Source organism: Alosa alosa, chromosome 20, assembly GCF_017589495.1.
Source record: "Alosa alosa isolate M-15738 ecotype Scorff River chromosome 20, AALO_Geno_1.1, whole genome shotgun sequence".
Taxonomy (NCBI): Eukaryota; Metazoa; Chordata; class Actinopteri; order Clupeiformes; family Clupeidae; genus Alosa; species Alosa alosa.
In genome coordinates, this window is record NC_063208.1 from 21,846,886 (window position 1) to 21,863,390 (window position 16,505).

Here is a 16,505-nt window from a genome sequence, read left to right on the forward strand (position 1 = left end):
TAACTAACCTGACTCTCGCCAGATGAATTTCGTTCCGCTTAGCTCCGCCTAGCTTCACTCACATCCATCTGGGACCTCTTCCATTGAGAGTGATTTCTGCACCCGATTTTACGGTACAGCCAATCAGAACGCAGGGCGGGAGTTTCATAGATGTGACATAGCGTAGAAGCGACTGTGAGACTGTTATCAGCGTCACGGGTTGGCTTCGATGTGAGTGGTTGAAGTAGCACGTCAATAGATGACGGACAAGTGGCTTATTCAATCATATGCAAGTATTTTTTGATTAGGCCCAGCCTTCTGAAGCAACACTCCAATGGATTGGTCCCAGATGGATGAGTGGAGCTAGGCGGAACGAAATTCATCTGGCGAGAGTCAGGTTAGTTACTAACCCCCTAAGATAAATTCCGTTTTTTAAATCTGGTGTATATCTTGTTTCATCTCATGGTAGGGATATTGTCAATATTCTATAATATGGTGCTTGGTATCATTGGAAAGGGGACCTTTTAGGCTTTTCATTTAAGCCCAGTGCTGAATCTGTCTGACAAACACACATAGTGTGTTCCAAAGATATATGTGACAAAGCAAATAATGTCCTTCTTCAGAATCCAAAATTTTCACAAGATCCGGTTTTGGGGAGGATTCAAATACCATCCAAAAAACTAGTTGTGCAGTAAAATATTTTTATACAACAATCCATTTCATTAACTAGACATATTAAAGATTAAAAAAAAACATGATTGGGTGGAGGTATCTCAAAAACTAGGCATTTGGCCCTGGACTAATAGGGTATTCTATTTGTCCATTCTATTGGTTCCATTCTATTTTGAAGACTTGTGCTGGCTACACAAGTCTAATTTAAGGCTCTCACAAATAAATAGTATGGCTATATTGTATATATTGTACATTTTCTGAATCATCAGAGTGCCTTGAGTATTGAAGTTGTTGAGTTTTGTGTCCCTGGTCATCTTTAAAGCCACAGGGATAAAAAAAGCATACAGTTTAGGCGGAAATTGTGAGAAAATGTGTGTTATTTCTGGTTTAAAGAAGTCATGTGACATCTGTGTTTGTCAGACAGATTCAGCACTGGGCTTAAATGAAAGCCTAAAAGGTCCCGTTTCCAATGATACCAAGCACCATATTATAGAATATTGACAATATCCCTACCATGAGCATAAACAAGACACCAGATTTAAAAAACATGAGCTGAAAAAAGTGATTTCGCTACCACCCCTGCACTGCTATCGTGGTTTTTCTAGTACTAGGGGTGTATACCTTGCCAAAAAACAATGATAGCATTTGTCCCCCCGATGATACTGATCAACCCCCCTGGCTCATGGACTATAAGGGATTCTTGCATTCTGCCATGTGTGGAGCCAACATAGAGAGAGATAGTAATCCCTCACTGTGTTTTAGATGACATAGTAAATATATATAGTTATCCCTCACTGTATTTTAGAAGACATGGTAAATAAATCGCTAAACCACTAAACTTATGCCCTGATACATTTGTGCTTTTGTTGTAGTTTGTCATTTCTCATAAAGGACATCAATGTTACAGGCCTGAAATATCACCTAATCTAATTACATTTTACAAATATACAGCATGACTATCTAGACTGGAGGATCTGAACTGATGTGTCTCATGTGTGTTATGAAGTTTACGAGAATCAACCTGATGTCTGGAGTGTTTATCATAAATAGGTTTTTGACACCCAGTCTCACTTCTTAAAGGGTCTAATCTAAAGAGCAACTAGAACAAACACTTGAGTGGCATTTCAGTGGGCTTGAGAATACTGTAAATGTGATAAATAAAAGGGAAAGGATTCACATATAATTGAGCTAGGGAGTATGTGAAACAAGAGAAGATAGAATGAGTGCATGCATATTGTCAGATATCTACCCGGAGTGATAATCTTGTATTCACTTCATGATGTTCATATGGACCCTTTCAAGAGAGTTCCATTATCAGCATCATAGTTGGCCCCACAAGGCTTCCTTTTTAACATTCCATATGTTATCTTAATGCAGAGGAAGTAGATTGGGGCCCAAATAGAACGTTCAAGCATTGTTTTTGTTTTTATTGTTGAAAGGGTCTATAAAAAGTTAATTACTGTATCTGCTGTCATGACAACACTCTGCAGGGAAACAACAGTGAAATAACGGGATTATTATCTGGATAAACTATGAAGTTTGTTCTCGAAAAGGATCTTCTGTGGCCATCTTGATCCGGAGCACAATAGCTGTATTTAATAAATGATTGAAAATTAGAATGAGATTACTGAGATATATCTAACCGCTTAACTGAAGCTTAAACAACATTACATTATCAGTTCATTTCCGTCACATTCATTAACTTAGCTGTTGACTAAATGCCACTCATGTACTCCTTATCTCGTCTAAGATGGAGAGAACTGCACAAGTGGGGAATTGTGGTGAATAAGCAACCCCCGCTACAACGCTTGTCTCTCAAACAACAAGGGGAATGAAGAGTTACACCAGTCTGTGAGCCGCATGATTACAGAGGAAAATTACCCTCATTGAAAAGTAATTTAGAGCCGAAGTGATCCGGAGCTTTAATTAAAAAGAGAAGTAAAAAAAACAACACAGAACGGCCAGTCTTTTCCCTTTGTGGCCAAGGTTCAGAAGTGGTGGACGAGTGCACTTATTCTGCGCACAGCACCTCTCTCTGCTATCCTCACATGTCCATTATACAGCAGAGTGCACCCAGCTCAGTTGGCCATTGTTCTGAGTGTATTTGATCACTCTGATCCAGCAGACGGTAAGAGGATTACTGTACAGGAGTCTGGGGAGAGGCTGAAATATTGTCAATTTGTTAAGAGGGTGTATGAAACATGCAGATTGCCTTAGACCAGGGTGCACTCTTACTGCAGGAATGGAGTCCTATAGAACTGAGCGGGTTGTTGATGAGGCATTCTAGGGCAATTCTGCTCATATTCAAGACCAGAAATATGAAATTCTTAAAACTTTAAGCACAGATTAGCCTTTCCCTTGAGCCTCAAAAATATTGCTAGTGTAAACAGCTTTACTTACATAACAAACCAAAAATGTTTTTGCCCTGCTGACTCTGCATTGGCATAGTTAATCCTCCTAATATTGGGGATTAATAAAGTATCTATCTATCTATCTATCTATCTAATAATTCAATACAAACATTGAAAGTAAACCATACCTCAGTGTCTCGTGTATGTCTTGAGCGTCATCCCATGTATGCATATCCTGAGCTTAGATGACCAGTGTTTCATACTGCCTTCAGTAGTGTGATCAATGGTAGATAAATGTTCACACTCAGGTCATTGACCTTATGCTGCATCTTAGAGGAACCCTAATTCACCTCAGGTATTGACTGCGTGCTTAGTGGTTACAACAGCATGTTAGCGTCTCCAAAGGAAGAAGGAGGTCGTTATTAAGAAATAAGGAAATCATCATGATCCACAAGACAATGAGCCACTGTGCTTGTTGCTGGGCAACACTTATCCTCAGGAGGAAACGGGGTAGAGAACAGTGAATACAGTAGGGATACAGTACACATGACTGTGGTCTTTTTATTCCCACAAGACACATGACCACAGGTCTAGTACACATGATCATGAAAGAAACATAGGACTACAGTCTTTTACGGTTATACAAATACAGTGAATTTGTTTGCAGTGCCAAGCACATATACATAACTTCTTTCTTCAATTGACCTGACAGATGTGTGAGAACTGACATTGTTATTGTGTAAAAATAAAATGTGGTACTTTGACTCTCGCTCACAAACCCTTTTGGTTTTGTTGTTCAGTTTAAAATAACATTAAAGCTGCTCTCCAACTTGGACTGGAATTTTTGGCACAGAGCTGCTGAATAAATCCCATAAAAAAACAAAAAATCTAAACCATACTGAGGGCTAATATTTACTCTTAAAAAAATACACAGTCTGCCCATTAAACTTAATAAGGCATGTTATCTAAACCCCAGAGATGGGGTTAAGATGGGTTAATCAAGAGACAAGCTGATGTTTGTTTGTATTTCTGTTTTGTGACCCTGCAGCCCATGAACACCAACAGAACACATACAGTAGGTGTCCAAAGGTCCACTAAAAGCTGGCCAGACACTTAAGTTTAGATTAGAAAACTACAAAAACAGACTTTAGGATTTACAATCCTGGTTCTCCAAACTTTCCTTTGCTGTCTTTTGGGTGACCTGGGGTGGTAGTCACAAGTCCATGCCCTTGGGGAGTCTACATTTTTGGATCTTCGCACAGGGTGCAGTCAGGCTTCTGATCAGCTTGGGGCTCCACTTGAATAGTAACCGAGTGAAAGCTGTAGGTGTCGAACAGTACTTTAGTGATCTCCATCAAAACAGGCTGCGGATCCACAGCATCATCTGATGGGAAAACAGATGAGACACTCAGATTGGTGCTCAATCCCAAACTCCCAGAGATCCCAGAGAATTAACTACATAAATCTCTAAACAATTCTCTATGTTAGCACAAGCCAAATGTGACTCCCATCTGTATAAGCTCAGGAAGGAAAATTTGTCTTCTGAAGTTTAATCCATAAAGTTTCTCTGTGAAAAGATTTCCACTACACTCCTTGGAAACTCACCTATGGCCACATGTGCGGACAGCACTCCCTGGTTCATGGTCAGAGCCCAGATGTGGAGGTTGTGAACTGCCTTGACCCCCTTCACAGACAGGAGGACATCCCTCACCTCGCTGTACTTCACCCCTACAGGTGTGCCTGCACAGACAGATGCGTGTGGGAGTCTTGAAATGCTCAGTGAAGTAACCGCAGGGCAGAAAAGGCAATATTGTGCATATTAAGATCTTATCACGTTACTTAACACATATGCTCTGAGATTTGTTGCCTGCACGAGGGAATGACACTGTCATTTAGACCCCTTGTAGGAGACTATGCAGAATGAACTAAGATTGACAGGAGAAACATTGATATTCATAGGCTGGGGTTTACCTTCCATGAGCACCACAAGGATGTCCCTCATGATAGTGATGGTCGTGCCGAGCACAAAAATGGAAAACAGGAAAGTGCAGATGGGGTCAGCCATCTTGTATTCGGGCTGTGAATGAGAAGAGACCTGATTTTGAGTTTGTGTACATGAGATTAACACTTACTAAATACTGATAATATACAAAAATGCTTCTACCCTTCAGCTTCCAAACAATGTGAAATGTATTTAAGTGTACGGTATAACAAAATGCATTGATTGGATATGAAAAAGGCTAAAAATACAAGTGAAAAGTGGCTGTTCTGTCTTTATTATTCTCGACAACCCACCTACCCAACATACCCTTTCATCCCATTTTGCCTTAAGGCTCTGACCTTAAAGAAGATGATCAAGGCGCTGACTAGCACACTGATGCTCTGGAGAAGGTCTCCCACCACGTGCACAAACGCTGCCCTCACGCTGGCGTTGGCCTGAGGTCGCCTCGCCACCCCGCGGCCGTCCTCCACGTCCTGATGCTCCGCTGAGCCCTGTCCATGGGAATGCGTGTGGCCATTCTCTGCTTTCCGGTTCCCTCCTTTCTCATGGCTATGGCCATGGCTGTGTCCATGTCCGGAGCTCAGGCCACCGTGACTGTGTCCATGCCCTGATTGGTGCAGGGTAAGCGCCATGCTACACAGAGGGGAGGTGGAGGATGACAAGGTTTACTTGTACCACTTGCCAACTATCAAAACAAATTCAGACTGAATGCAACATGAAAATGAATGTAAGAGCAAAACTGGAGTTACTGTTGATCATAGTCTTTTCTAATCATACATGTCATTCCATTATTTAAACATTTCTTGACTGTGCTCATGATGTGTAATAATACTTGTATTATGTTTTAGTGTTTTTTATGTTTGTTATCAAGAGGTTAATTAAAAACTAGAGAATGTAATTCCTGGGAATTACAAGTGCATGAAAATGCAAAAATGGCTGCCGAATGAAATATTGTTGAATCTTGTCTAAAATAAAATCTAAGTAAAAAGATGGAGGTCAGATAGAGAAAAAAGCTGGCGGGGAGTCATAGTTGATGACAACTGACAGTTGGAATGGCCGAACAGTTAAATAGTGGAGTAGTTTAAATAGTTAAATTATTTTATAGCTAATTATTGTATTGAGGACTTATTTTGAAGTTGAAGTTGAGAACAGAGGAAACAGTTGGCAGTTGAGTCATGACTTACTGACAGTTGAATGGCTGAACAGTTAAATAGTTGCATAGTGAAAATGGTTTTATTTAATAGGGAATTATTGTAGTGAGTAATTTTTATTTTGAAACAGTTTTGGGCAAAGTAAACAGTTGGATAGTTATGAAACTGGTTTGAAATTAAATTTGGATTGTTAAATGGTTAAATTTTTTAATATAGAATTATTGGAGTTTTTATTTTGAAACAGTTGGGCAGAGGAAACAGTTGGCAGGAGTCATAGTTGATGACAAACTGACAGTTTGAAAGGCTGAACAGTTAAATAGTTGGAAAAGCGGTTAAATTATTTAAAATGGAATTAAAGTGAGGAGTTTTATTTTGAAACAGTTGACAACAGTGACTGTTGCTAGAGTAGTTATGGTGGTTGCTATGCTGGTTGCTAGGTTAATGATGTTGGTTGCTAGGCTTTAACTGTGAATGTGGTTGCTAAGGTTGCTAGGGTACTTGAAGTCGTTGCTAGGTTGTTGCTAGGGTGTCCATGGTGGCTACTATCAGAAATAAAGGAGTTACTACAGTGGTTTGCTAGTATAATCTTGTTAGTTGCTATGGAAACTGACATAGATGCTTAATTTCAATGGTTGCTAAATTGGTTGCTAGGTAGGTGGTGGTTTAATATAGTAGGCTAGAGGCATAGTTGATGATAACTGACAGTTGGAATAGTTGAACAATTAAATAGTTGGATAGTTTAAATGGTTAAATTATTTAATAGGGAATTATTGTAGTGGAGACTTTTATTTTGAAACAGTTGTGGGCAGAGGAAACAGTTGAACAGGATCTGTAGTCTTAAGAGAGCCAGATTGTATGCTTAAAGGTCCAGTATGTAGGAAATAATGGAAAATAAACTGTAACCAATTCAAAAATGATCACCATATGTTGTCAGAGAGTAAGGAAACACAATGAATTGAAGTAATGGCTTATTTGACAACATTACTCTAACCCGTAAAACCCTGTAAAACCCATGAAAAAAATGAGTTACGGGCGGAATTTCTTGGAATTTTCGCTTATGTTTTGAACGATTAATTCTAGAATAGCGTGATAATAATGGGCTAGCTGGTCGTCCCTATTTGGGTTGCCAAATTAGCAAAGGCCAACTGTCAACAGCTGTCAGTAGTCATGAACATCAAGAGGCAGGCAAATTTTAATTTCCAAAATTAAAACAAGAAACAAATTAAGTGGACATCGGAGGAGCTTCCTGAGATGGTGACGTCTTGGTCAAACGAAGAATATCAAGTCTGACGCAGAGCTGGCCATATTTCTCCACAACAGCCTATGCTAAACTTCATCTGCATCGCTAACTTCAGCTAAATGTGTTACGTTGGTTAGAGAGGTATTTTTGGTTTTCACTGTTTCCGTAATGTGTAGCTGGGACATGGTTGGAGAAACGTTAAAGCAGCTGCAGGTCAACTAGCTAAGTCTTCATTACATCTGGCAACCCAGAAGAGGCTCACTTCTGGTAGTCTTGAGAACGTTCACCAGTGTTTTGATTTTGGCCTACAGAACGTTCGGTAACAATCCTACAAATCGCACCTTTAAAGCTTGAGACAGACAGTTGCTGGAGGTGGCCGGAACACTTGGCATAGGATTCTAAGTGCCCTACTGTGATGTCATAATCACCAATGTTAAGTCTATGGGGAAATTTTAGTAGTTTTTAATTAATAGTTTAAAAAGTATAAAAGTTACAAAGTTGAAAAATACATAGCTGAAGTCACCTAAGTAAGACCTACGCAACGCAATTTGAATGAAGTTTCTAAGTTAAACGGTTGAAGCTGCATTAAACGCACAAAAAGCGTCAGCGGAATAATAATAATAACATAAGAATAAATCGGATAACAGTAGAGTGCATTTTCATGCACTCTAATGATACACATGTGTGATATGCCATGGTGATCATGTGGTCCCATGGAAAAAATACTGAAGAATTTTGAAAAATGTGGTTCTTGAATTGCTACATTTGAAACAATGCATACCAAACGTAATTGCTTATATTTTCTTAATCACAATAATTCTAGTCTGCATAATAACTCATGTTATTATTTGTTCTTACATGATGTTGGCCAGCACTGCACAGCCTGACGTGATGAGCATGAGTGTCCCCTCAATGGTGTAGTCGTCACTTATCAAGCGTTCTACTGCCAAATACACCAGGATGCCAGTCACCAACCAGATGGTGCACACAGAAAGCAGGGCACCCAGGATCTCTACAGCAAGACAGAGAAAGAGAGGGGCTAGTTAGTAAGACCAGTCAGTTAATGTAGATCTTGGAAGGTCCTGACACTGGTAGATGCAGTGTCCAGTTTCTGTAATAGGGGAATATCACTGGGTGCCACTAGGAAAAGAACTTGTGGTATGGTGGTGGTATGAAACTCTCACTGTCACAAATGATTGTTTTCACTGTTACAGCTCTATTGATTTGGGGGGGAGGAAATACTAAAATCTCCCACTATGTTATGGAGTATATATTCTAGATAGATAGATAGATACTTTATTGATCCCCAAGGGGAAATTCTATAAATGTTAAAGCTGAGAGAAACACCTCTAAGACTGTTCAGTATGGGCTATGGTGTTAATTAAATTACCACAATAGTGATGATGATGATGATAGTGGTGGGGAGAAGATGACAGACGCACAAACTATAGTCTTATAAAATGGCTCCTTACCTGCCCGGTGCCAGCCATAGCTCAGTTTGTGAGTAGCCGGTCTGGAGGAGAGCCACAGTGAACACAGGCTGATGATGAAGCTCGTGAAATCCACAAGCAGGTGGGCAGCATCCGTCATCACTGCCAGACTCCCAGCAAAGTATCCTCCTATGGTCAACCAGGGTAGGTGAGAATTTTAGAGCTCAGATATAAAAGCTTGACAGAAAGGCTGAAATAACAGGGAACTAAAATATTTCTGTTATAATGAGACAGATGTGCTTAAAAACTATAATTAAATAGTGGCACGATGGACTCACAAAGAAATGCAACCATGCATGTGCCAATTCAATATCCATAAAAAAAGTATGAAATAATTATTCGTGTCTCTTTTACTTGTGCACATAACTCCTAATTACAGTATGTAATTAATTGTATGGGTCTACAGTGTTTTTATAAATGCAATGGCTTTCAAAAGGTCTCAGCTGACTTTTACAGTGTCTGCACCCCAACCAGCCATTACTAGTTGTGTTTGGATGACTTACCCAGGATTTCACCAATCATGAAGACCAGACAAACAACTGAGACGATGTAGAGTCGCTTCCTGGCGACTTTTTTCTCACTTTCTCGGTCCTCCTGTGCCCGACTGTTGTCATGGCAATGTGTGATGGTCCCATGTTTCTCCTTGACTTCATTCTGAGAATTCCTGTTGGGTTGGGTTTTAGAGAAATGAGATGGAACCACCTGCATAATGAGCGTCTCATTTTTCTGTACCAGCTGGTATACACTACCACCACTTTCAAACGTTTGGAGTCACTTAGGCCCCAGCTACACTACACCAAATCAGTTTCAACATGGGTTTTCGGATCAAGTCCGATCTGCGTCCACAAACACTGCCACAAACACATCAGTTTGGGAAGCCTTAAAAACCTGCATTAAAATTTGTGATTCTGATTCTTCAAAAAACAATGCAACTTATCAGCTGGAATTCTGTCTATAATGGAGTGGAATTAAAATTTGACCCCAAACTTTTCAACGTCAGTGTACGGTACGTGAACTGTCATTTGGGACGATTAGTGTCATTGATCTGTGTTGAGTTGACAAGATGTGTGAAAATCTAAGTCTGGCAAAAATGGACTAAAACAGGTGTATTTTTTGGCCTGAGGTGCTTTAAAGTCAGTGGACCTCCCCCCCCCACCCCCCCCCCACATGTCACAGGACATAAAAGGTATAGGCTTTATATTAACTTAGAGGTAAGTTGAGAAAACTATTTCAAAAGGGAAAAAAGTATATTTCTCGGTCCTTTTGGAAAGCTTGTGATAGCGAAATATGCACTAAGTATTCATCTGTATTTCATGCATCACATATATTGTTTCCTGTACAGGGAATGCAAAGCAGCCTCATTGTAACTCTCAAAGTCCCTTCCATATACCTTCAGATACGGCCATAATTGACCACTTAACTGGACAGAGAGTGTGTGGGGGGCTGTTGTCAAGAAGCTTATGTTAAGCTTCCATTACACATGGTTTAGAGGAAAAACGTGCCATTCCTCAGCTGCTTTAAATAATCACTGAGCACCCGTGCATCATGATGTTGTTACATGGCTGAATGGTAAGCATGACAACACACAAAATTGGTAAACATGCCTTGTGTTGGCCCAACTCAAAAATACATTAATGTATCAAGCAAGGGTCAAACAACATGACATGTAACAGCAGATGAGTAATGAGCCTGATGACAATACAGGCGAAAAAAAAAAACACCTTAACTGAAAAAAGTCAAATGATCATTTTCAGTATAGAATTTAAAAACTCTCCTTGAAAGAGAAATGTGAAATAATGTGAACATCTACAACCTACAATTCAAACCACAACACCAATGATTGCATTCACATACATAATTTTGCAGTTAAGTATTTGAATGATTTTATTTTACAATTAAAGTCTAGTACACAATCCATTGGCATTCCTTTTGTAGGATAGCCTACTCAATCTGTGGCTACCTCGACCGAGCTCGACTTAAGTAACATCCAGCATCCAGTTTGAGACATTTGCAATGGATGGTCGTTGTGCAAATTTGCACACAGCTACTGATTGGTTCGTGTGTAAAAGGTTGTGCAATGCCTTTTTCTGACAAGAGTAGCGCAACCCCACAAATGAAAACTCAAATATGTAAGGAAAAGACCAGCCCAGTAAATACCTGTTGTTCTTGTAGGCTTCATTTAGTGTGTATTTGTCTTTTTCGTGGAATTCTGATGCAGCCTACAACCCATATAAGAACATACTTGTGTGCTGGTCATTCGACTTTTCACCAATAAAGAATGATGCTAAAAAGTTCGGCTTAGTTAGACACAGACAGACACACACACATAGGCAGAGAGAGAGAGAGAGAGAGAGAGGGAGGGAGGGAGGGAGGGAGAGAGAGAATAAAGTAAGCCTAGTCAACAATAGCAAACATTCAATATGTAATAAGACCTACCTTCCCATATACGTGGTCGCATTGTCGGTGACCAAGTGGATTTTTTCTGGATCTTTTTTCCTAAACATGACTTAAAATCAAACACACGCGCAAATGGTTTTGTAACTTTTGTGACAGTTCGGGATGTCGCAAAGCCACAGAAGTGTAAAGACAACAGGAAGTTATTATAACCTAAAATACTTAGTGTTCGCTACAAGTTTTGCTGTTAATGCTGGCAGTCGAGCATCCTCTGTACTATATCCAGTACAATGTCCGAGCACTGTTATTTGAAGCCTTGTGACTGAGAACCGTGTGCAAATTTGAAGAATGTCTGCAACAAGAGCATCGGCACGTTATGATCTGTATTTCCACAGCTCCATCAAAACGGTTGCAAATGTCATTTTCTAGCGGTTAATAATGGCTCAGTCAATAGCTTACATAGCCTATTGGAGTTACTGTCCTCTCAACCACGTTGGGCTGTTGACAGTCAAACGCTGGTGCCAAGAGCTGTTCATCGGAGAGGGAAGGAAAAGTGCCCAACGCAACCAAAGCAAATGTGCACACAGCACGCTTGGAGAAGTAAAGTTTGAGTTTCGATTAAATGAAGAAATCAGTTGTGAAGAAATTACAAATTTGGGCTTAGGCTATACCTTACATTTGAGTTTTCACAGAACACTCTTCAGTCAAAGGCGTTATAGCCTATTTCCCCTTGTTCCACGTTTTTTTCTGTTTTATTGTAATGATGTAAGCTGAAACTCAAACAATGACTAAATCTCAAGAGTAGCCTCTCGGACCATCTGGGAATACCCAGACCTAATTGGGAGTGGATCTGGAAAAGGTTAATTGACTTACGACTTCCATCAGGGGCGTAACTAAGTGAAATTAGACTTAAAGTGGTAACTGTTACCAAATCGTTTCAAAAGTGTAGCAATCTTTTAAACGAAGGTTTTAAATGCAGCTGTTTACTATATTCCAAAGAAATAGGCTACACCTCGGATTAGCGATATAGGCTATTGCGTGCCCATGTTTTAGGGACATTGGAAGGTCTTGCCTCTTAGCCAGAGGGAACCATAGGGAACTGCAGAGCAAATCCCAAATTTGCCGAAAGGTCATATGGGTATTCCCAGGATAATGTTCAAGAATAGTCTATGGCATTTGCTGGCGCATAATTTGTCCTCCTCAAAGGCGAGCCAGCGTCAGAGGAGACCGAAGAAATGGTTTTGTTGTGTGGGCTAAATTGAGGGCAGGTGGGGCTCAGGTGAACTGTGCTGTGTGATCGAAGATGATAGGCACTGAAGAGTGAAGCCTTGCTTACCATGACAAAGCACTGTGGAGATAAACTTATGGAGATTAGGGAAGTACCCGTGATTGGTGGAAATTCATCTTCTACATGGGAGAAAATGTGTCATGATGAGCAGCAGTGCAAACGCATGATGTTGTCAGTCTGTTATCAAAAAAATTACTCGTTTGTGAGACATGATGACAGGACATGACTGCATGTGACAGCCAACATACATAGGGTGAGGACAGTTTCTCTTTTGTTAAAAAAAATCAAAGAAAAATATGTCTTTTTCTTGTCTCTAAGACGTTTAGGTTTGATGGGATAGCGCACCAACATGTGGGTGGTCATCATAATCTCCCAAAATCTTTGTAACAAAGCAAACGTTCACACCCTGGCATTGACTTGACTCAGGAAGAAAGTTTTCAGACCCTTTCAAGTTTTTCACTTTTTATGGGTAATTCTTAAACTGTGGTACTCTTTGAGCTGGTCAGAAAATGAAAACATTTCTACAAACAGTTTTCAGTAGTTGGTTTCTTAATCTGTCTATAAACCTTCCCTTAAATTGGCTGTGATTTGTATTGAATAATATATCTTTTTTGCCATTTTTATCTGACAGTCAAAGAAAATGGTCATTTTCATCATATAACAAAACGTTTTTAAGAGAAATTAATGAAATAGGTTCTGCTATAAATATATTTGATTAAATAGCACACACATCTCTGTTCAAATTTGTAATTTATTTATTTTTCAAAAATGTAACTGTAAAGATTTTACAATGTTTACACTAAAAAACACCTAGAACTAGGTCACTGACATTTCATTTTCTTATCATAGCTCAAAATAATGTATTTCTCAAAGTGAATACACATATCTTACCCCTAACTGCACAATTATCAACACTACTGAATATAGTTGGTTTGATTTATATCTTTTATTTTAAAATATGTGTTGTAGTGGAAATGACATTGCGTGGCGAAAGAGTGTGTGGCGGAAAAGAGATAGGCAACTTCCAATTAAAAACTATTTTCTACTGCTCTGTGTGGTGAACTAGAGTAAATCAATAATAAGCAACAGCATTAGTGAACAAAACATATCACCAATATTTTTACATTTTATTGATGAATTTAGGATCCACGTTTTTAAAAACTATTTGTTCCTTTCATTGAAAAAGCGAGTTGTATACCAAGACAACCATTTGCACATATATGCAGTTTTTACATGACTTTAGCAATTTTGCACATTTGGAGAATTTAACATCTTGTAATAATGAAACCTACGGTCAGGGGCTTCTTGGATTAGTCATCTTAGTGGAGTGGTGTGTGTGTGAGGTGTGTGTGCTTTTGTTTGGAGTGATTAGACACATCTTTATGATTTTTTTGTGGAGTGTGATTGAAATCTTAAAACATTTGCTCTTTTGCAGCTGTGATCTTTAAAACACAGTGTGCCTAGTTAATTTTCCTTGAACTCCTTGTTGGGAACCTATCATGGTCTATAAAAGACATAGGCAGTCCGTTGGGGTTAGATTTAGAAGACAAATGTCTGGAGGTGGGGAGATTTTGAATCGATCAGGTCCATGTGGGGGAAATGAGAGTAAATTGGAGAAAAGATACTTTAAGCTACTGCAGGCGGTTCATCATGCAGATATTATCGATGGATCCATACGTTCTCAAACATTTCCAGTGGGAATGTTGAGACAAGTCAATAAATTAACGGCCTTCATCAAACCTTCCTTTCCCAATGTGGAGACAACAGCTAAGGTTAAATTAAATACAGAAGAGTGGATGCGAGTCAATATGACCATTTTAAAACAACATTATGATGAGGTGCTAGCAGTGGGCTTGCAGGGTCTTCCTCCTTTTGAACAAGTAGCCCACAAGCCATCAATATAAGTGCAGTCACATCACCACTCACCACAATTAACACCGGCGCCCCGCAGGGGTGTGTCCTAAGCCCCTTCCTCTTCACCCTCTACACCAATGACTGCGTCAGCCCCACACCCATCACCACATACTTCAAATACTCTGATGACACTGCTGTACTTGCACTTCTCTGACAATAACTCCATATCTGCATACCAAGACTCCATTTCCCACCTCACACAATGGTGCACTGACAACTACCTTCAGCTTAACATCAGTAAAACCAAGGAACTTGTAATCACCAAAACCAGAACACCATCTGACACAACCCACAACCCCACCTGCATCAACAACGACACCGTAGAAATAGTGGACTGTTTCAAATACCTTGGACTCACCCTGGACAATAAACTCAGCTTTGAGCAACACACCACTGACATACAAAAACGCAGTCAACAGAGACTCTATGCCATCCGTAAGCTCAGATCACTTTCTGTTGCCCCCTGTCACCTGCTCCTTCTGTACAAAAGCATAGTCCAGCCCATCCTCCTCTACTGCCTTCCCTGCTTTTTCAACATACTAACTGCTGCCAACAGAAACAGACTCACACGCATCACTCATACCGCAGCCAAAGCAATAGGCCTCCCCACCCCTAATCTATCAGATCTCAACAGTAAATTCACCAAGAACAGAGCACAGACCATCGCTCATGACCCCACCCACCCCCTCAATCCCTTCTTCATTCTGCTTCCATCAAGACGCAGATACAGGGCTATGGGGTGGAAGCGAGTACGCTTTGGGAAAAGCGTTGTGCCCTCTGCAATAGCAGCACTGAACAACACACAACGGTGATGGATCACTGTGCCGCCCTCATTCCTCGGTAATGCCAACTGGTGGTGGTTTTCCTGTTTGTATCTATGTGGGTGGGGTATGTGGTAACAGGGTGGTGGGTGAAGAACCGTAACTGTGTGTACCTATGTGTTTCATGTCTGTGAGGCTTGTATGGTATGTGAAAAACTTCCTATGTAAGGACAAATAAACAAACTAACTAACTAACTAACTAGCCTTGGATAAAGCCATTGCCTATGGGAAAACAATATATACAAATTGTTTAAAAACAACATCTATTCATGCATTCACACGGGGAATTATGGGGAATGAAGCCATTTTGGATCCTGATAGGGCACCCGGTGAATGGCCGGAGTTGGGGTATGGGATGGGGACTACGATAGGTACTCCTTTTGTGGAACCTAAGGACAACATCACAACCAATCCAAACTCTAGTACTGACCCTAACCCTAATTCGGGAGACATTGTTGGGGAATTAAGACAGGGGCTGGAATCAGGACAGGAGCTTTCTACATCTAACCCTAGCCCTGACCCTAACCATAATCTTAACCCGGGTACTGACCCTAACCCAGATCTTTTTACTGACCTTAACCAGAATCCCACTTCTTACTCTAACCCTATGTTGGAGGAACAGGTTGAAAGTTCACAGGTGTCGGATAGGGATTGAATCGAGAAACTGATGTGGCTGATTTGGGAGATGGGGATGTGGACTCTGACTCTAGGGATAGGGTTATGCCGCATTCTAATATAACCATTGTGTCTCCCTAAGAATCTAGACCCAACCCTAAACTGAACCTGGAACAGAATTCTTATCCTAAGGTTGATTTTGAGTCTGGATTGACTTCTACTCTAGAAACCGATGTGACACCTAACCAGAATCCAACTGAGGACTCAAGCCCCGGAGTCCCTCTTCCCTCTAATTCGACCATAGTGGGGAATACCTTGGTTGAAGACAGGGCCCCAGGGATAGTCCCCATAGAAGAGGGTTTAGTGGAAGTATATCCAGAAAATACCCGGGGAGGAAGAGTTCAATCCTGTTCAGTGGAGATACATCGGGTACAAGAGAGTAGCAGTTCGGCGGCTGACTTGAGTTTTCAAGCTCAATTTGATCTGGATCTGGTAGAGGATTCAGATTTTGAGGACTCGAACCCTAGAAAGGAGGGACACAGAGGGGGGAACATGGGTCATATTCAGGAGTCGAGAGAGGTTCAAAAT

General features: G+C 40.4%; 1 protein-coding gene across 6 annotated transcripts; it reads right to left on the reverse strand.

The window, feature by feature from the left end:
- Positions 1–3,543: 3,543 nt before the first annotated feature.
- Positions 3,544–16,287, reverse strand: LOC125285241 (zinc transporter 8-like). Of its 6 annotated transcripts, none has more exons than XM_048229583.1 (9): positions 11,956–12,439; positions 11,322–11,391; positions 9,389–9,549; positions 8,868–9,014; positions 8,254–8,407; positions 5,343–5,637; positions 4,974–5,079; positions 4,608–4,742; positions 3,544–4,386 (listed from the first exon to the last, which is right to left on the reverse strand). In XM_048229583.1, the coding sequence occupies exons 2-9, from the start codon at positions 11,387–11,389 to the stop codon at positions 4,241–4,243; spliced, it is 1,212 nt and encodes a 403-aa protein (XP_048085540.1). In that variant the 5' UTR covers positions 11,390–11,391; positions 11,956–12,439; the 3' UTR covers positions 3,544–4,240. The 6 variants fall into 6 exon arrangements, with proteins under 6 accessions (XP_048085540.1, XP_048085541.1, XP_048085537.1 ...); XM_048229584.1 differs by lacking the exon at positions 11,956–12,439 and adding an exon at positions 11,739–11,921; XM_048229580.1 differs by lacking the exon at positions 11,956–12,439 and adding an exon at positions 11,739–11,921 and having other exon boundaries at positions 11,322–11,631.
- Between the last annotated feature and the right edge of the window lie 218 nt (positions 16,288–16,505).

What these genes read in the sequence shown, in the direction of transcription:
- LOC125285241 (XM_048229583.1), bottom strand. Translation starts at nt 11,389, where the DNA reads ATGTTTAGGAAAAAAGATCCAGAAAAAATCCACTTGGTCACCGACAAT. An exon ending in CATGATTGGTGAAATCCTGG is followed by an intron (nt 9,015 to 9,388) that starts GTAAGTCATCCA and finishes GGTTGACCATAG; the next exon opens with GAGGATACTTTGCTGGGAGT. An exon ending in CCTTGATCATCTTCTTTAAG is followed by an intron (nt 5,080 to 5,342) that starts GTCAGAGCCTTA and finishes TCTCATTCACAG; the next exon opens with CCCGAATACAAGATGGCTGA.